At 50.6% G+C, this 19,110-nt stretch overlaps 5 protein-coding genes across 5 annotated transcripts; 3 read left to right on the top strand and 2 right to left on the bottom strand.

Annotated features, from left to right (window-relative positions):
• Positions 1 to 1,435: 1,435 nt before the first annotated feature.
• BDV14DRAFT_88789 (uncharacterized protein) lies at positions 1,436 to 3,721 on the top strand. The gene is made up of 6 exons (XM_073777786.1): positions 1,436 to 1,464; positions 1,528 to 1,560; positions 1,621 to 2,262; positions 2,320 to 2,790; positions 2,840 to 3,428; positions 3,452 to 3,721. Exons 3-5 carry the CDS (start codon positions 1,783 to 1,785, stop codon positions 3,362 to 3,364), a joined length of 1,476 nt encoding a protein of 491 aa, XP_073626497.1. The 5' UTR covers positions 1,436 to 1,464; positions 1,528 to 1,560; positions 1,621 to 1,782; the 3' UTR covers positions 3,365 to 3,428; positions 3,452 to 3,721.
• A 333-nt stretch (positions 3,722 to 4,054) lies between these two features.
• Positions 4,055 to 6,758, bottom strand: BDV14DRAFT_190830 (condensin subunit BRN1; the record flags this gene model as incomplete). Its single annotated transcript, XM_073771392.1, has 3 exons — positions 4,055 to 6,025; positions 6,072 to 6,645; positions 6,691 to 6,758. 3 exons carry the CDS (start codon positions 6,756 to 6,758, stop codon positions 4,055 to 4,057), a joined length of 2,613 nt encoding a protein of 870 aa, XP_073626496.1.
• Positions 6,759 to 7,004: 246 nt separating this feature from the next.
• On the top strand, positions 7,005 to 10,548 carry BDV14DRAFT_88715 (sodium/calcium exchanger protein). The gene is made up of 2 exons (XM_073777784.1): positions 7,005 to 7,541; positions 7,596 to 10,548. Exons 1-2 carry the CDS (start codon positions 7,341 to 7,343, stop codon positions 10,329 to 10,331), a joined length of 2,937 nt encoding a protein of 978 aa, XP_073626495.1. The 5' UTR covers positions 7,005 to 7,340; the 3' UTR covers positions 10,332 to 10,548.
• A 1-nt stretch (position 10,549) lies between these two features.
• On the bottom strand, positions 10,550 to 14,319 carry BDV14DRAFT_88710 (DNA repair protein RAD16). The gene is made up of 9 exons (XM_073777783.1): positions 14,186 to 14,319; positions 13,236 to 14,095; positions 12,856 to 13,185; positions 12,697 to 12,805; positions 12,466 to 12,647; positions 12,149 to 12,416; positions 11,974 to 12,100; positions 11,174 to 11,926; positions 10,550 to 11,126 (listed from the first exon to the last, which is right to left on the bottom strand). Exons 1-9 carry the CDS (start codon positions 14,232 to 14,234, stop codon positions 10,895 to 10,897), a joined length of 2,910 nt encoding a protein of 969 aa, XP_073626494.1. The 5' UTR covers positions 14,235 to 14,319; the 3' UTR covers positions 10,550 to 10,894.
• Positions 14,320 to 14,491: 172 nt separating this feature from the next.
• rad7 (DNA repair protein Rad7, protein) lies at positions 14,492 to 17,176 on the top strand. The gene is made up of 5 exons (XM_073777781.1): positions 14,492 to 14,706; positions 14,757 to 14,795; positions 14,847 to 14,874; positions 14,923 to 15,682; positions 15,736 to 17,176. Coding segments are annotated over exons 1-5 (1,836 nt in total). The 5' UTR covers positions 14,492 to 14,704; the 3' UTR covers positions 16,743 to 17,176.
• Positions 17,177 to 19,110: the final 1,934 nt, after the last annotated feature.

Raw genomic sequence — 19,110 nt, 5'->3', positions numbered from 1 at the left:
ATTGACCATTTCAACAATATTGCGCCGTAGTAACAATGGTTGAAATTAGTTCTGAGCGCCAATAGCCCTACTCCTGCGCCTTGCTTTTGCTGCTACGTTGCTGGTAGAGAGCTCGTCCGAGGAACATTAAGCAACTGTATATTGTCGACCAGGCTGATATGCTCTACGAAACAGAGCATATTAGGAATTGATACGTCTATAACCTCTGCCGCGCACTATGTCGAGTACTATTCTTGGGAGGTGATACTTGAAGACAAACCCAGGATGTGATAGTGATAGACAGAGAGGAGCAAGAACATTGAACTGAGACTAGGATTGATAGCGCTCAACATCCCAGTCAATCACAAAAATGGGCGACTAAGGACGCACCAAGTCATGCTAGGTACATATCTAGAGGTACCTTTGGTCCACGAATCGCGAGCTGAGTCTGAGGGAGGCAATTTTATCACTTCCATATGCAAACTCTTGGGGCCAAGCGCTCAGTCATGAATCTGAAGTGAGGGATTATCCTGTCAGTTATGCATAGATAGAACAATAGCGCGAGCGATCTCTGCGAGGCAGACAAAGAGTGTGAAGAAGGTGCAGTCAGGAAGGTTCACGGCCTCAGGCAGCGGCTCCACAGTTTAGATAGAGAGTCAGCGAAACTCACCTTCGACCTTCAACCTCTCGAGACCCTTCGGACTTCAACCATCATCAACTCGGTCTCGACTCCAGCTGCTCTCATTTATCGAGGTCTATCTTTAGATCCCGTCTCTGAATCTGCATCCCGAATGGCCTCAGCCAGAAGAGGCCAATTCACCCCCTCCTCGAGGGCCAGCGGTTCTGCGCGCCGTATGGTTGGCTGGCCCAGAAGGCGATCAACCCTGGCGCTAAGCTGACTGCCAAACAACCCTTCCCACGGCCCTCATTCGCTAATCGAGTGACAAACATGCATCAGAAGCGTGCGCACTGAGAGGTTAAACGGTTTAGTGCCGTTTGGACTCTGGTAGGCTCCCGGCTATCCCCACTGTGATAGACCAGGCTTGCTACTCTAGTGATGCGCCAACCATCCAGTCACATCCCGGCTCGACCACTTCTCCCAGCCAGTTTGACCCTAAGGCTGCGTTCCTGGCCAACTATTGAGTTCACCCTCGTCCAATCATCGCATCCATTCTGGTTTCTCTGCATATTGCTGGGCGCTTACTGCCATTTCCCACGGCCGATGGGATGATGGGGTCCCCTCCCCACCCGCTGCGAGAGCGTGACTGCCGCCCATCATAGATAATCACTGCAAGCACGCTCTCGGTCCTGACACTTCTCCTCCGTCTCTCCTTTTGCTTTTACTGCAACGTTCATTTTTCAGGTTTGACCACTGGTTTGCACCTTGGTACAAGCAGCGCAGGGTTCGCTGCTTTATCTCCAAGCACTCAAGCAATACAGGCCAGTTAATCGAAAACAGGTAGATAGAGGTTTACTTCGAGCAAGGTCCGTTCCCGAAGCTTTTAAAGTTCAGCTGAGGCTGACGATATTACAAGGCTACTCTTTTAGTGTTGAACAGCTTGCTTGTTCTCACTGAAACAGGTACTGACTTCTCACAACCGAGACCTCTTTGTCTATTACAGCTTGCTGACAAGCTCTTAGTGTGCACGGTGTTGAAGCGACAATAACCTTGTACGACTTTCAAGAACAGCGCTTGATATACAAGCTCGATGTTCACTCTCTGAAGTAATCCTACTCGCTTCGCCTCAGTTTCAGCTCAGTTCACCGTCAGAAAACAAGAAAAGAGAGCCGGCTCTCGTCGCAATGCCCGCCCCAAGTGAAAGCCCAAACATCTCGCCTCAGACCTACGAGCCAACCTCCCCACTAGAATTTGTTGGCGGTAATAACCGACGATCGATGGCATCATCGTCGCAGCCTCCAAGGGCGGAGAATAGCTCGCCAGAATCGGTGGCTGCACCGATAAAGAGCCCTCGATCAGCTCGATTCGCGGAAGCAACCGCGATTCACTCGCCAACGGCTGCGGAAAATGGCCGGTCACCATTTGCAGACCCTCCGAACCAGTCGCAGAATCAGCCTGATGTCTCTGATGTTGGGTTCGGCTATGTGAACGCCCAGGATCCTACACATCTGGCACATGCTGCCCCAGCATCGCCACTGAAGAGCGCCTTGAGGGCTCCTGGAACCCCGGCTCGCACACTTAACCCACTAAGTCCGACGTTCCGTGAAGAATTCCAGGTCGAAAAGCAAGAGAAGCAGGCAGAGAAGGCGAATGCAAAGGACTTGGTATGTAATCTGCGTCCTTTCTCGCACTCGAGCTAACCAGAGTTTCTTGGATTTTAGGCTATCAAAACTCGTGTCAGAGTGGCCAAGATATTCCTTCGTTTCGTCAGCTTTGGCTGCAGTCTGATCATCCTCGCAATTCTGGCTGTGACTTTGACCATCTTCCATGCGACCAAGAACTTGCCTTCGAGAAGCGGTACCACAGCGTGGGCTGTTGGTACGAACCCTTGGCCGCAATACCTGCTACTTGCGACTGCTGCTTTATCGTTAGTTTCATGTCTGGCTGTCTTCTGGACATGGAAGAAGCGTGGCTATAAGCGTGCAGAAAAAGTTGCAGTGTACTACTCCATATTCTCCGTTGGGTTCTTCGGATTCACGCTCATTCTCTGGGTTGTTGTCGGTGCAATTTACCAGCATTCCAAATCTAATGGAGGCAACCAGGATATGTGGGGTTGGTCGTGCGTTACAGGCAACCAAAGGTCGACGGTCTTTGCCGACGCTGTTGACTATCCGCTTTTGTGTCGTCTTCAGGTACTTACTCTCATTTTCTCACCTCTCAGAACAGAACTAACCGCCTCAGGACTGGGGCCTTGTTTGTGCAGTCATCGAGATCGTCATCGAGGTATTGGTCATTCTCATCTACGCCGTCGTCTTCTACCGATTCTGGTCCAAGCGCAAGCTTGCAAAGTCCATGGATCGCCGAGACAAGGCAAGATCAGACTTGTACCTTGCCCAGCTACGACTTCAATCCGCGCCCAACACCCCAGGATACCCAATGACACCAAAGTCGCCATGGGTCTCAACAACCATGAAGGATCCTTACTCGGAAGCCGAAAAGGGCGAAGCACCAGGCACCCAGTTCGCTACGCCTGTCTCGCCAACCAGACCGCAGCCGACCTTCCAGCTCCAGCCGCCTCCCATTCGCGTGCAGCACGCTACTCCGAAAACGGATCAGGGAGAGTTCACAGCTCCTGCTCCTACGCCGTCTCCTCCCCAGGAGCACATGGGCGCCGCACCGGGAGAGCGAACCTATGAAGCTGTGCCTATCCCTGATGCCTATGCTACGCCGATGACACCGAGCTTTCCTCAAGATGCCCGCCAGTAGGTAGTACGTTGATGCTTCTATCACGTCAACCGAACACTCCCAGCGATCCCTTGAGCACAAAAACATAAAAACAAGAAAAAACAAAACACTAAAAGAACGGTGACATCTGCCTGGCAAGGCCATGATTGGATAACCAACACTCTTCTATTCTGGAGTTTACTAGGACTCGGCGTACATATTTAACATATCCAATGTCTGATGGCGGTTGGAAGCCCGACTGGACTTGGGCCATACCACAATATCCTTACTTAATTCTTTCTTTTTGTATCTTTGTTGACGGAGACTGACTGGCCCTAAACCATTCAACCGCTTCATTCGTTTATGCTATGTCTGTATGTTGATGTTTATGTCTGTTGAAGTATACCACTGAGCGAGACGAGTACCCAGAACAGTATGAGGATCTATCTACCTTACTTCTTGATCAATTTTCGTAGTCTACTTGATAGGAGGCACACGACCTTTATGCACTTGATGAATGGTGCCGGAGGGCAAGAACCGAACAAGATGATTAATTGCAAGGAACCATGGTTTAGAAGACGATATACTATCCGAACACCAGGAACTCCTATAGAATCCAAAAGGTATTCAAAACCACATCACTCATATAGCCTCTCGTAACACTCCGGAGACAATCACTAAACAATAGGGATTTCAAAAGTTTGTACAGTAATGCTTGTAAGCCATTTAGGTTTAGATGGCCGCCTCATCAAGGACCGCATTCTCATCCCTCTTGACAAATATCTCCTCCAACTTGCCCATTCCAAGACCGCTGGTATCGTCGTCATTTTGTAGGATGAGTCCTTGCTCGTTGGCCAGATGAAGCAAACAAATGAAGCCATAAGATGTACTGATATCACGCAGCGTCTCCGGCGCATACACGGTTTTGAGCGAATTCATGACGTCTGTGAACTTCAAGTGGCCGTCCTTGGAACCTTCAAGGTCTGAAGACAACCTTGGGCGTTTGTGCATTGGGGTTGGTGTTGGCGGCCCATCGTCATCAGTTGAATTGTGCTCTTCAGGGGGGTTAGGAGCAGGTTGACTGCCTGACTCCATGGCAGATACAAGTTGTTCACCCATGCCCTTCCACATTTCTGTCTTGAGACGACGAACATCGACCTTCTTGGCCACTCGCGCATATGCAACGTAGTCGGGACGTGCTCTCCGACCACCTTGCGTGACTAATTGTGATCCGAATCCTCCTTGGAGCTGAGAGCCACCAGGAGTTGCGCCCACCATGTTCAGTAGGGCTGTCAGCCCGGTTGCTCCTCCGTTTTCTCCAGCAGCGGCCCCTGGTCCTCCACCTGGGGCAGGGGACAACATTTCTCTGGCGTCAGCGAATGGAAGGTTGTCGTCGTCGTCATCACCCAGGCCAATGCCATTGGGGAATGCAAGACCATCGTCATCTGCAAAGAAGTTGGCATCGTACGCCCCAGGAGCTGCCTCTTCATCTGCAGTGGTGTCTTCAGTCTTGTGGTTCGCCCAGAAGGCCTCATCCATTTCTCCAGGGCCAGAAGTCTGCTCTTGACGTCTTTGGTTGAAGCTCCGTGGACCTGTCAGTTTCCTTGATCCCATACGGGCCTTCGGCTTCAAGAACAGACGAAGCAGCTGTCGCGAATTGAAATGCTTATCATCCGGGAGCAGATTGCGGCCCTTTGTTTTCCATTGGGTCTTTGGAAGGGATATTGTCGAATTGGAACTTGCTGGGGTATATATCAACTCAGCCACAGACGGGTCAAGGGGCGCAGAAAAGTCGATTTCAAACGGCTCCTTTTCTTTGCGTTGCTTTGGCGCCGTGTTAGCGGCGGATGTAGCGGCATTTTCTTTGATACGTCGGATCTTCCAGTGCTCTGGGCCAGCCCAATTCTTCTGCAACGCGTTATCAAAATAGCTGAGAATGTTCTCGTGGTCCCGGCTGCCTGGCTGGTGATTGAGCGATATCGCATAGGCATCATCATTATCGAGGTCTCCCTCAATTCGAGTTTCCTCGTCTTCCATATCCACACGGTGCACCTTGAGCATGGGCTCAAGGGCGGCCTCACGAGCCCAGGCCTCACCACCGCCACCGAACCCAGCGTCATCACTGAGGTCAAAGCCAGCCAAGCTGCCGTCATCATCATCGAACCCAACAGCATTGTCGTCATCCAACATAATTCCAGATGCATCCTGCTGCGTTTCATCACCCTTTTCGTGCCGCCATTCTTCAGGAGCTTTCAAAAGAGGGATGTCCAGTGAACCACTGGGATCGCCAAGGTCGAAGTTCTTCAATGAAGGACAGATATCCTGCGCGTCAAGACGTTCGAAATCCGGAAAGAATTTGCTGGCCAGATCGCCGATATCGATCTCTACGCCTGCATCGAAAGAGTCGTCGCGGGATTGATCTGCGGGTTGTGGCTGCGGTGTTGCTTCGGAGTCTTCGGGAGCTTCGGACTCGGCTCTTGCATCGTCCCCATCTTTGGGTGCGTCCACGGCGTCATCGCTGCTATCAAAAACGATTCGACCATGGCCATCGATGGACAGGTGGTTCAGTAAAAGACCCTTTGCACCACCTTCGTCAAAATCGGCAGACGCTTTCTTGAACAGCGGGTCGACCGAGAACTCGAGCTCGAACTTTTTCAGTTGTAGGGAGGCAAATGACGGGGCGAGTGTGGCCTCATGGGCGCGCTAGAACTGTTAGCTAGCCCTCTGATAAAACCAATGACAGACATACCTTTCTTCGTGACCGTTTACTGGTGCCCTCCTCGCTGTCCTCGTCATCGTCAGCACCCTCGCCCTCAGCCTCGGCTTCGCGCGCCTTCTTGTCCCTACTATCGGCTAAACCACTTAGAAGCTTTCCGGTTTCTGTGGCTACACTATCCACTCTGCTCGTGTAGATCTTGACACATCCATCTAAAGTGCAACTGGCTTTCTGGAAATTCACACTATCTCCCTCCTTTAGCAGTGACATATCGTGGAAATAATCGATCAAGGCAAAGTTCCACGAGTTGTTGGCATTAATCTTGTTGTCGGTAGCCATCTTCATCCATTCTTCAAAGTTGGCTAGGATTGGCACACGCTTCATTGGTGTGACTCCTCGGCGGTTGTGAGCATCGCTATCGCGGCTACGGTGACCGGAGCCTTGGGGCGTTCCGGGGCTCGGGCTTGATCGATCATGCATGGTATATCGGCGAGGCGGCATTGGTGTCTTGACGGCGGCCTTGATCTGGTCCATCTGGCGGTCGTGCAGGGCTTGCCGGGCCCCCATACGGGCCGCCTTTTCCCCAATATCATCGTTCAGTGGGATTCTAAGTCATTAGCATCGCCCGTAAAAAGCTACGGGAAGCACGCACTTTAAAGGCGAGTTCTTCTGGGGAGTGGCGGCGCCGTTAGAACGGCGGTGTTTTGAGACGCGAGGCATGGTGTATCGTTATCGCTGTTCCCCAGCACAACACGAGTGAGGGATATCCGGAAGAGCGCAATCCTTGCGACGCGGCGGTCGCGATGGTCGAAAAAGCGAGAATCAAGGAAACGGAAACGGGCGACTGATCAGCGATGATTTGGCGATAGAAGCATGGCCTTGAGGGCGATGCGCAGAGGGATGAGGTCGAGAATCGGGATGTGAACAAAGAGGAAGGAACCATCAACAAACAAGAAAGTGTGGTTCGCCCGTGCCACAGCAACCTCAGGCCAGTTACATCACGTGCACAGCCACACTCCCTCACTCTCACTGCACAGCCATAACAAGCCTCACCCGTGACATCACAGAACAGCCGGAAAGTGACCAACGGCCTCCAATCAACAACTCGCGATGCTGCTCACTGCAGTCATATCTGTATCCACTGTACTGTTTGGGGTTTCTTCGCTGCCTGTTAGACTTACAAGCTAGACTATCTCTTCCTCTTATCTATATTCCCCTTGTTTTGTCTCGCAATCTTCCCAGTCATCGCACTTTCGAACCTCCCCGCCTTAACTCCACGATGACCCCGTCACTGCGTCCACCATGTTCGAAGAATTGACTTCTATATTTCCTCGAGCTTCGGTTCCTCAAAGACGCCGATACTCTGCTCACTCTTTCTTCTTGACTCTTGCGATCTTCACCGTCCTTGCAACTGCCAGCTGGGGATTGGGACGATGGAGCAGTATCTCCGACGTCTCCAACCCCTCGGCTGGTCTGCTCATCAAGCGGGGAAATGAGCCAGAGGTACCATCACTCCCTGGAAACTGGTTAGAGGCATGCTAACAGTCAATGATTTAGTGCCGCTTAGTACGCAACGCTCGAGACCAATGCTCCTTCGTTCGCTCGAATTGCCTAGACGAGGAAGACGGCTTTTTCTCATACCTGCAACTATACTACTGCAACCTTGCTCATGCCAAGCCACTGGCCTTCATCATCATCGTTCTCTGGCTGTCTCTTCTTTTCAGCACCATCGGAATCGCCGCGAGTGACTTTCTGTGTATCGACCTTAGCACACTGGCTAGTTTCCTTGGATTGAGTGAGAGTCTGACTGGAGTCACATTCCTCGCCTTTGGAAATGGAAGTCCAGATGTGTTCTCGACATTTGCCGCCATGAGGTCGAACAGTGGTAGTCTGGCCATTGGTGAGCTCATTGGAGCTGCAGGATTCATAACGTCGGTGGTTGCTGGTTCGATGGCGCTGGTTCGCCCATTCAAAGTCGCTCGCCGAAGTTTTGTCCGGGACGTCGGATATTTTGTGATTGCTATCAGTTTTAGTATGGTTCTCCTCGCGGACGGTCACCTTCATGTCTGGGAATCGGCTGCTATGGTTGCGCTGTATTGCTTCTATGTGGTGCTTGTCGTGACATGGCACTGGTACATTGTGCGACGACGTCGAGTGCAAGAAAGGAACATGGCCGCTCGGTCTCATTTTCACATCCCCGACAATCAAGAGCTGGACATTGACGAAGTTGAGGAAGACGATCCTGGTGTTGCGTCAGAGTCGACTAGTCTTCTCCGTGGCGCGACAGCAGAGGATTTTGATGCTCTAGAAAGAGCCGATGTCCCGGTTTGGAAAGATGCAGAAGAGGATGACGAGACTCGCAACCGACATCTTGCCGAGATTCGAGATAATATGCGCGTATACCGTCCTTCGGCGCGTCGACGCAATACGTTTAATCCAATCAGGCCCAGTTTGGTTGGTGCACTGGAGTTCCAGTCGGTCTTGTCTTCGCTTCAACGCTCGCGAAGCCATACGAGAAATCATTCAATCAGCCTGGAGAGGTACTCCGATACCCCGAGCAACACAACAAGACACCGTTCACAGCCGGACAATATCTCAATAGCCTCTCACCCTCAAGGCGGCCGCTCCCATGGTAATGATTTCCTCTCTCCTGACTATGGGACTAGTCGCGCAAGAGCGGTTTCTGCAAATGATGCCGTGGGGTTGAAATTGGATCCAAACTTACTGCCTGTTGGAACTGCGACGCAACCTCAATTGACTGTGAGCCGGCCGTCCGTGGACGAGACAGCTCCGCAAATTCTTGAGCCCCAGAATGGCACATTGACCATGTCACCTGAATCGAGTGCATTTTCATCGCGCAGCCCGAGCCCCGGGCCAGGCTCCACGCTCCAGAGCTCTGCCTTGCTCGCGCCACCGGATGCTTTTCATTCTCCAAACTATACTGACATGGCTACCAATTCACGGTCTCCAGTTCAGGTTTCTCCGCGAGGCACTAATTACCCGGATCGGCAGGATAGCAATCCCTCCGAACCATCCAGTCCCTTTCCTTCATTCCAAGATGTGTCCAGGCCACCATCTCCCAAGGTACCGAGCATTCGCCTGCCCGCGCCATTGAGTCTGACAGGGTCATCAACTTTCGATGACCCTGAGGGGGAGTCCTTCATTGATTGGCAACCGAGCTCACGCTCTCCATTGCGGCTGATCCTATGTACGCTTTTCCCAACATTGGAAGGGTGGAAAGGCAAGACAATCTGGGAAAAGCTTTTGGGGGTCGTTGCAGCGCCTAGCGTATTTCTCCTAACCATCACTCTTCCTGTTGTCGATCCTGCGCCGCCGGAAAGTACACAGGCTACCGTGCCTGTGATCGTGACATCTGCGGATGATTCAAGGTCGTTGGCACCCATTGTCCAGCTACCAGAAGACAGCCCACTGCTCCAAGCTCATGACGTAGAGCCCCTGCCAGACCAGACAGCAGCAAACAAATCGCTGTCAGAACGGGGACGGCGGCGCTACGATTCCGAGGCTCCTGCTGTACGAGAAGCTGCCGACACACCTGCCCCATCCCCACGGGACTGGTACTTGTGGCTCGTCTATATCCAACTCTTCACAGGTCCCCAATTTGTAGCCCTCATCGCCTGGTCTGCCATTGATGAGGATTTGACGGCACGCACCTTCCTCCTCCTAGGGCTATGCGCCCTTGTCTTCTCCTTGATATGCATCGGCACCCTCCTCTTCTGCATCCGCCAAGCTGGCGGCTCATTACGCCAACCACCTAACTCGTGGCGCCCAGTCTTCGCATTCCTAGGCTTCATCGTCGCCATCTTCTGGATAGCAACAATAGCCACGGAAGTCGTCTCCCTCCTCAAAACACTCGGCGTCATCCTCAACATCAGCGATTCCCTCCTCGGTCTGACTGTCTTCGCCGTCGGAAATTCCTTGGGCGATCTCGTCGCCAACATCACCGTCGCCCGCCTGGGCTACCCAGTCATGGCACTGAGCGCCTGCTTTGGCGGCCCCATGCTCAACATCCTACTGGGAATTGGCCTCGGCGGACTTTACATGACGCTGCATGCTAAGAAGCCTCAGACAAGCATGGTCGCAGATGTTACATATGACATTGCTGTCTCCAAGGTCCTCGTCATCAGCGGTGCCTCCCTTCTTGTCACCCTAGTCGGGCTGCTTGTTGTTATACCTTGGAACAACTGGCGGATGGACCGGAAGATAGGTACCGGTCTCATTGTGCTTTGGTGCGTTAGTACGCTGGGAAATGTCATTGCCGAGATTCTTACCTGATGCCCGAACTTTCAGCTTTGTACTTTATGGGTTTTTGGACCAAGATACCTATATAGCATTCTAATTTTCGCTTTTCTTTGGGATGTATTACCTTGCTTCGTATGCATTTACACAACATGGTTTTTTGATGATTAACGAAGATTTGTATGCTGTGATGCGATTGTTATGTATAAGACTTTTGTCGAACTTTTCTAGTCTACAAGAAGTTGTGCATCGTATTAAGTAGTCGAAGTTGTTATATAGAGAATAGCTCAAGGTAGCCAAAGATTTGACGACGAAAGTAGAGATGAGTTCAGTCAAAAGACCTAATGTAATTTCAGATACTGAAGTAGTAAGTGGTTGCTAATTTTCATGCAGGCCACACACTAACACTAACTCCATAAGCTCCGTGAACCTGCCGATAGTTCCCCGAATGCCCCGCCCAAGCTTCTTAGCATTATTATCGCTGAACCCGGAACCTGCGGATAAAAAGGATGTAAAAACAAAGTAAACTAAACAGAATCAAGCTGTACAGTCTCAAACTTCCACTTCAGTAGTTACTTGAGACTCGAAAATCATGGAGACTATGACCCACGGAACAAGAACTGCATGTCCTCTGGCGTAAGCTTCTCCAGCGCTTCGCCTTGGTCCTTGTTGATGGTGCCGTTGATCATGTTTGCCTTTTTCTCCTGGAGCATGACGATTCGAGACTCAACTGAATCTTCGATGCAGAGTCGTGTGATAACGCAAGGTCGACGTTGGCCAATTCGGTGGCATCGGTCAGCGCTTTGCCATTCAGCTGCAGGATTCCACCACCTAAAAAGTCAGTGTATGGAAAATGAGACAATGGGATGGGAACGTACGGATCAACGATAAAGACTCTTGATGCCTCGGTAAGGTTGAGCGCAACACCACCTGCCTTGAGAGACACAAGGAAGACCTCGACATTGACGTTGTTCATGAAGTAGTCAATTGACTTTTGACGCTGAGCAGGTGTCATGGTTCCATCTAGCATGACCGTGTTGAAGCCAGCCCTGCGGAGGCGCCATTCGACCAGCTGCAACATCGAGGTGAACTGTGAGAAGACAATCGACTTGAGGGTCTGTTTCTTGCTGCGCAGCTTGTAAAGCTCGTAGACAAGCATCTCAATTTTTGTGGAGGATGTCCAGTCCTCCATGCGGATCCTATTGACGATCGAATTCTTCTTGATGTGTTCTTCATGCTGTTCCATGTCCGGCTGCTCGAGATCAATCGACAGTGGAATATGGCACCGAGGGCAGTCAACAATTGAACCGGTGTCAAACGATTGAATGTAGTCCTTGACACATCGCCGGCAAAAGTCGTGATGGCAGCGTGATCGGATAGCTTCTTCAGCGGGTTCGTCACAAATGCTACAAACCAACACGTTTTGCCCGCCCTCGGCGTGCTTCTTCAAAATCAAATCAGGATGATTTGCGACTTGGCGCATTTGCATGATAAGACCAAAGATGTTGGCGTAGTTATTGAGCATGACACCACGGCTCACGTAGGTATCGAATTGTCTAGAGGAGTTTGTCATGATGCTGGTCGAGAAATCACGTTCAATTTCTCCAAAGAACTCGTTATGTAGGATCACACTAAAGTCTGTCAGCATAAGTTTAAACCGTTAAGAAGAGGTACTAACCGCTTCGGAGGGAGTTCCATTGAGGCAGTGTGATCTCGCTTGACTCGTCGCAGCATGATCCTGTCTGTAATGAGTCGTAGCTTTCCAAGAGCTTCCTTTCGAGCGTCGACGTCATCTCTCTCGGTGACTATTACATGTTAGGCCATGCTCGTAAGAGGGCCAATGTTAAACTTACTAGGGTTGAGAATCTCCTGGTTGAAGACCGACACATGACTGAAACCACTGTGCTTGCACTTCGTGCATCGCTTCTCGGCATCCTGTGACCAATGGAGTTCTTGACACTTGCATTGTTTACAAAAATAGCAAGCAAAAGGCCGGACTTCCAGGAAACGCAGTAAGGAGAAAAACTCCCCAATACGATTCTGAACAGGAGTACCGGAAAGGCACCATTTGTAGTTGGATTTGAGTGCGAAGCAGGCGCGGGCAACACCAGTCGTACGTTGCTACTCGAGTCAGCAAAACCATAAAAGCGGCGTCTCAAAAAGTCCATACTTTGATGCTGTGAGCTTCGTCTAAGATGAGCCTGTGATAGTGGATCGAGTGAATGACACCTTGACACGTTAGCCGCTGGCGCACAGATTCTTGAGACAGCGACTTACTGTCTTCTTTGACAATGCCGTCATTGCGATTCCAGCCTTTCCACTCTTTACGGTGGATGGACTCCAGGCCAGAGTCTGTGATCAAGTCAGTTAAAGCAAGGGAGGATGCACGGTGTGGACGTACAAGATATCATGATGACATCGTACTTCTGAAGATCTTTCTTGGAGAGACACTTAACCTTTGTGTTGGTGTTGTGATAGACCAACACCTTGAATTTGCCGTCTGTGTATTCCTGTGGCTGAATTAGCAAGCCATAAGAGCCTTCTCACGAGCTTCACGAACATTGATCTCCGATTGCCACTGCATCAAAGCAACTGGCGGAACTACAACAAGCGATGGCCTCCCCGCAGGGTAATCCGACATAAGTAGAGATACTGCTTGAATAGTCTTGCCCATACCCATCTCATCACCCAACAGCCCGCCTTTGTATTGCGTCTGCTCCTGACGGGTCATCCAATTCAGGCCCTCGAGCTGGAAAGGCTTGAGAATCCTGGATATACCGACGGGCTGTGCTGCTGGCACGGGCGTGATGGGAGGATCATTTTTCAGGTCTTCCCACATTGTTATGATGCTTGGGTGTTGCTTTTCAAGCTTTTGACGCTCTTTGTAGGCCTACAAAAATGATTAGCCAAACTCCTGGCTAGGTCAATCGCAATACGCACCCGATAGCTCATTCCGGCGGCAAGCGCGCTTGCAATAGTAGCATTTTGTCGTCTTCGAGACTGGACTCCACCGCTTCTTGCAGTGCTGGGTCGAGCAGCTCGCTGCACAATTATCGGCTGCTCTTCGCTCGTGGCAGAATCGTCGGAGCCAGCATCACTATCGGAAGCTTCCTCCTCAAAATTCTCATCGGAATCATCATCCATGTCATCGCTGTCTGGGATAACGAGCTTAGCGTTCGAGCGACGAGGAGTCCCGGCTATCCTCCGTGAAGCTGGTCGTTGCACTGGCTCGTGAAGATCATCATTGTCCATTTCTGATGAGACACTAGCTTCGTTATCGACATCCTCGATTTTTTGACGTTTCGGAATACTCTGTTCATATTCTTGCAGCTGCAAATTCCTAGCCAACGCTTCATCTGCGCTTTCGCGCGTGAAGTAATCCTCTGTCTCTAAGGCTAGAGCTCTCTTCGTCCCCTTCTGTCCGCCCAAAGACATATTGCTCGATCGCAACTCCCGCGCCCGAGCAGTAGCGCTGACTCTCTTCTTCGAGAGCCCTCTATCTGACTCGGCGGGTGTGACAGCGACACTTGTCGCCGGTGTATCATAGCTGGCAATTCCGTCCGCGGGTGTGTCTTCGGTGTCGACGGATGAGGAGGCCGAGCGGCGGCGAAAAGGTTTCTTGACGGGAATGGCTACTTCAAGCTTCGCCAGCCTTGTTTTCCCTCGAGGGTTCTGAACAGCCGGCGACAACAATTCATCTTCGCTATCTGAGATTTCAATCTTATCAAGGCGCTCGAATTTCGGAGTACTGGCCTGCGCCAATCGCATAGAAGTACGTCTGGTTTTCGAAGGCATGGTTTCTATTGTCGCAGTTCATTGATTAGCTCTGGATTTAAGATACTGGCTCAAAGAATAAAGCGGAAGTGAGGATAACAGAATGAAAGTCCTACCTGCAAGAGCAGCTGCCCCCTGCTTCGTCTCTGACTTCCTTCTCGCCATATTGAAGCAAGAACCTTGCGAAGTGTCAGTGAGACGAAAGTGAGCCTTAGTCCGAAATCAATCAGAAGGCAGAATCAACCGGCAAGTCGGAAGGCGAATTCACTGAGGGGCAGCTTCTCAGAAGCTAGGCTCCCTTCTCGCGGAGATAGGCAGCTACATCCAGGTACGGGTTAATAATCAAGACTCCGATCGAGAAAGGAGAAAGATTTCGCCAATGATGATTCATTGATCGAGTTTGCCGCCAAGGGACAGGGATTGGCCACCGAGAAGTGATTCGTCGAAAAGCTCTTCGTCGAAGTTTTTGCCTCTGGATTGTTCCTGGGGGACTGCATCATCGGAACACGAGATCGGGTGGCAACAGCTCTTTCTCGCGTTAAGTGGAACGCGAAATCACCACGAGTCCTGTGACTTGAGCAACATCGCTGAACATCAACCTTTTCGAGCTCTAACCACATTACCAGTCATCCAAGATGTTTGTATAGCTGTTATTTGTTGTTCTGGTGGCTAACTGACCGTTTTCAGGGCAAACCGGAGACCAGCGAGGAACCAGATTCGGGGCCCGTATGTACTCCGCTTATCTCCCATGTGAGGACCCAGCTAACAATTTCTCAGACACTCTGCGCTAACAGACTTCCTTGCTGTAAGCACTTTTGATCGCTTTCATTGCAAGATATACTAAAGCTTTTAGTCCAATAACATCTCTGCTGCTCAAATTCATGAAGACTATCAGCGGAGATTGAGAGAGGCAGAAGACCACGCCGAAGAAGAACAAGAGAGGCAAGACGGCCCAGCCGCTGACAATGACGAATACGAAGACAATGTCGGCGAGACTCCCGAGGAGAAGAAGAAGCGCAAGCGGAAGGAGGCAGCTACTCTTGCCAAAATCAAGCAGAGCAAAGGGTTCGCTCGTCGCAAGGCTCGCCATATAGGTGAGCCGGATGACGACGATGACTATATCGCTAAAGAAATGATGGACGAGCGGTCTCGGCCACTGCCAGGTCAGCTCGAAAATTGTGAGACTTGCAGCAAGCGTTTTACCGTCACTCCATACAGCAAAACAGGGCCCAATGGGGGTCTTCTTTGCGGAAAATGTTCCAAGGAAGTCAATGACAAGGAGAAAAAATCCCAGCCTAAGAAACGAGGTCCGCGGACTGCTCGTCGTCAGAACCAAAGTGATCTTCTTGATCATATTGCCCAGGAGGGCGCCTTGAGTTTGGTTGAGATGTGCACAAAGGTCAGTCCACTTCCGGGCCCTGAAGAGCCAGTTGCTAATCCTCACCAGAAAGTCGCTGATAACATTAATGACATTGAGGAATTTGGCGATTTACCTTGGGAGCTACTACGCCGTCTGAGTCAGATCCTTTCTAAACGTCGAGCCTTGACGCCGAGAACATTGAACCTCTTCCTCCGGCCCGATCTCGGCTTCATTGACATTTGCGATTCTGGCAGTATGCTCATCCTTCCTTTCTACCGCTTTGCATTATACTAATGCTGTCTTTAGAGCTCGAGACGGATGACTTTCAGAAAATATTCACGTTTATGCCCGCTCTGACGACTGTCAATCTCCGCTTTGCTGGACAGTTGAAAGACCGCGTTATAGACTACATGCTGGATCGGGACCTTAAGATCAAGCACTTGGAACTGGATGCTGCAAACCTAGTCTCAGATACACGTTGGCGGCAGGTTTTCCAAAAGCTTGGGAACAATCTCGAGACTCTCCGTCTGTCAAACTTGGACTTCTCTCTTGATGATGAGACCGTGGAGATCATGTGCAAATATTGTCCCAGTCTACGGCGTCTCAAGCTGAGTCAGTGCTGGAAGATGTCTGACCGCTCACTCCAAGCCATCTCGATATTACCGTCTTTGGAGCACCTGTCACTGAATATGATCAATGACACTAAGCCCGAGAACCTTCTGGAGCTGGTCTCCAAGACCGGTTCGAACTTGCAAACGCTTTCTCTGCAAGGATTCCCGTTGGCCGATGACGCGCTGCTCGAGCTGATACATGACAAGTGCAGACACCTATCAAAGCTTAGATTCTCCGACAATCCCACTTGCACGGACAAGGGTTTCACCAAACTCTTTGATAATTGGTCCAATCCGCCAGTGGAGATCGTCGACCTCTCATCAACGCGAGATGTCGACAATTCAAATCCCGATGGCCCTACAGATGCAACCGGCCTTGCATCAAATGGGTTTGCTGCATTGATGCGCCACTCTGGATCAACCGTCCGGAAACTCAACATCGCTTCTTGTCGTCACGTTTCTTATGCGGCGTTTGAAGAGGTTTTTGCAGAGGGCAAGACTTACCCTAACCTCAAAAAGCTTGATGTCTCCTTCCACACCATGATGGATGACTACCTCATGGGTCGTATTTTCCGGTCCTGCCCAGCTATTCAGCATGTAGTTGCTTTTGCTTGTTTCAACGTGCGAGAAGCTCAAGTCCCGAAGGGCGTATCATTGATTGGTGGTTTGCGTGCTCAGGGTCCTATTCTTGCGGAGGCTTGATCCTATCTTACCCACTCATTTTCAGATATCATCTTCACTTCCAGTTCAAGGAATTCCCATGACTCTCTACAAACTTAAGCGTTCCAATCTAATATGGCCCCTTGAAGTTATTCCATCCCATATTCCTTTAGCTTCTCTAGCCGTGACCGCGAGCTAATTCTCCTCTGTCGCTTGCCACGCTTCTCTCGACTTTACCAACTTGCTGCTAGTATCAATGCAACATATTCTCATTCTCACTTTTATACTAGTCCGCCATACTACCTCGTAACTTGTATCTCAAACACGGGGGTTACGGCACAAACACCCGTACATCTACTGCCCACTTGCGGGCAGCAGGGTGTACTGCTATAATAGCGGTGAAATGGCTGAATACTATCGCCGCAACCATTTGGGCGAATATAGCTATTACACAGATAGCACCTACTAGTTGAAAGTCACACTCTGACGCTCGGTCAAGGTACCTGATTTTAGGGCGAGATAAGCTATCTCTAGGTAAGCTTAACTCTGCCTGCGAAAGTTCCAGCACGCGGTTTTCGACGGCAATCAAGGTACGGGGAACATCTAGGTTCAACTCTATCTAGACCGCTGATTCAATTTGTGAGATGCGATGTGCAAGTGCGTTTTCTAGTATGGCAGCCTCGTTTTTTCACAGCATCGACCCATAGATACGAAACCAAGATAACGAGGAATGCCTTGCGAGGGCTTCGACCCGGAGAATGAACCACCAGCCAATAAGGACAGCCAGCTCATCTCACATGGGCAGCGCGCCAGACCACCAGTTCGAAGTGGGTTAGTGACCTCAGAAGCTGACGAGTAGGGGCTGACTAAGAATCGTATGGAATGATCTTTTGCGGTGGTTCTCACTTCTCAGTGGGTAGTGCGATGCAGGCCCACAGAACTAAGGGACCTCGGAGCTGCGTGCTGGTCCTTAATAGTGTCAAGCAATTGGGTAGTGTCTGGCGATGTAGGGGGGTTGAGTCCGAATTGGGCGAGGAGCTGGTGACTAGCTTTGGTAGATTCGAGAATCAGGTACAGCCGTCTGACGGCAGAGTGATGGAATGGCTGGAGGAAGGAAGCTGGCGACGCCTTTTGTAGATCTGGTAGAGCATGTCTCACTCTCAGCTGGAATGTGGCCACTGGCCGCATTATGTAGGAGGTACCTTTTTATAGTCGAGACAAATTTAGGCCGGGACTCCCCTGAGGGCCCTCCGCCAGTCCCTCCCTGGTTTCAGAAACTCCGTCAACTAACGGTGGCGAGTCGGTGACTACGGCGCAGGTTTTTCAATAGTGTGTGAGCTGTGCGCTGCGCAAAAGGTAAAAATACTAGTAAAGGCACATCCGGCATCCGAGCATGGGAGAGAACTGAATAGAATTTATCGATATCCGATATTTGATAACAAGTGGCCCCTTTTCCACCCATTTTTTCCATTTGACTAGCTTCGCTCGGCGATCCTTTCAGGGCGATACGCCGTCGACCAAGCTCACTGTCCGCTCTTTTCCGTTAGACGCGATAGTTAGTCTATAATGCTATTGATCGGGGATCGTGTAGAGCATTTATTAGCTCTGGAAAAATGGGGTGGTGCCTGAAGAAAAAGCAGATACATTGAATCGAGTTTTTATCCTGGGGCTTAAGAGTTAAGACATGAAATAATAAAGTAATGAGAAGGATGATACGCAGAAGATCACGAAGATCCTGGTGACAATAATGGAGGGCAGGAGTGGGACTGGGGCAGTTGATAGAAAACGGACAGACGCAGCAGAAAAAAAAAACATCGAGCGTCACAAGGCTGGCAGAGTTGTTGAGTAGTGACAGTTCAGACTTCAGACTCTTTGTTTTGGAACCCAAACTCAGGCAGGTCCCACTGTTCCAGAGCCGACGCGCAGGCGGCTCACTTCTACCACTCCTGTAAGAAGTGCTTCGCTGTTTTTTTCTTGCTTGTTTGAGAGTTGTACACTTGCTCCCTTGCTATAGTCTACTACTGCTACTGCAGTTCTTGAGGGCGACATTATTGGCAGCTGACAGTTGGAAACTGCTGGGTCCAAGACTCCAAGGTCGCGTTTTCTATATTTGGGACTAGTGCAGGCCAGCTCCACCAGCAACTGAACAACATCAATCAGTCCAGCCCATTTCAAGGTTCAAGGGTCTCTCTCTTCTCGTCTCTGCTCTCTCACATGGTCTGTTCTTTCCACTTCCACTCGCCTCTTCTCCGCCCTTTTCGCTAGTACATATTGCTCGGTTCTTGTTATTATTACTGCTTTTCTTGGTCCGGTGTCCTTATCGCTACTCGCTCTGTCTATATCGTTCTATCTCTCGTTCTGCGCCTTCTCCGTCTTTTGGTCGTCGTTGAACCCCCTCTTACCCGCACCG

This window comes from Aspergillus stella-maris (genome assembly GCF_047715825.1).
Source record: "Aspergillus stella-maris strain CBS 113639 unplaced genomic scaffold BDV14scaffold_40, whole genome shotgun sequence".
NCBI lineage: Eukaryota > Fungi > Ascomycota > Eurotiomycetes > Eurotiales > Aspergillaceae > Aspergillus > Aspergillus stella-maris.
Note: the sequence above shows the minus strand (reverse complement) of the source record. Positions and strands in the feature narration are given on the sequence as shown.

Coding starts and splice junctions, on each gene's coding strand:
- BDV14DRAFT_88789 (XM_073777786.1), top strand. CDS start 1,783: ATGCCCGCCCCAAGTGAAAGCCCAAACATCTCGCCTCAGACCTACGAG. Junction 2,263..2,319: donor AGGCGAATGCAAAGGACTTG/GTATGTAATCTG, acceptor CTTGGATTTTAG/GCTATCAAAACTCGTGTCAG. Junction 2,791..2,839: donor CGCTTTTGTGTCGTCTTCAG/GTACTTACTCTC, acceptor TAACCGCCTCAG/GACTGGGGCCTTGTTTGTGC.
- BDV14DRAFT_88715 (XM_073777784.1), top strand. CDS start 7,341: ATGTTCGAAGAATTGACTTCTATATTTCCTCGAGCTTCGGTTCCTCAA. Junction 7,542..7,595: donor AGCGGGGAAATGAGCCAGAG/GTACCATCACTC, acceptor TCAATGATTTAG/TGCCGCTTAGTACGCAACGC.
- BDV14DRAFT_88710 (XM_073777783.1), bottom strand. CDS start 14,234: ATGGCGAGAAGGAAGTCAGAGACGAAGCAGGGGGCAGCTGCTCTTGCA. Junction 11,927..11,973: donor ATGGAACTCCCTCCGAAGCG/GTTAGTACCTCT, acceptor GACAGACTTTAG/TGTGATCCTACATAACGAGT. Junction 11,127..11,173: donor AGAGTCTTTATCGTTGATCC/GTACGTTCCCAT, acceptor CTGACTTTTTAG/GTGGTGGAATCCTGCAGCTG.
- rad7 (XM_073777781.1), top strand. Junction 14,875..14,922: donor CGCTAACAGACTTCCTTGCT/GTAAGCACTTTT, acceptor TAAAGCTTTTAG/TCCAATAACATCTCTGCTGC. Junction 15,683..15,735: donor TGACATTTGCGATTCTGGCA/GTATGCTCATCC, acceptor TGCTGTCTTTAG/AGCTCGAGACGGATGACTTT.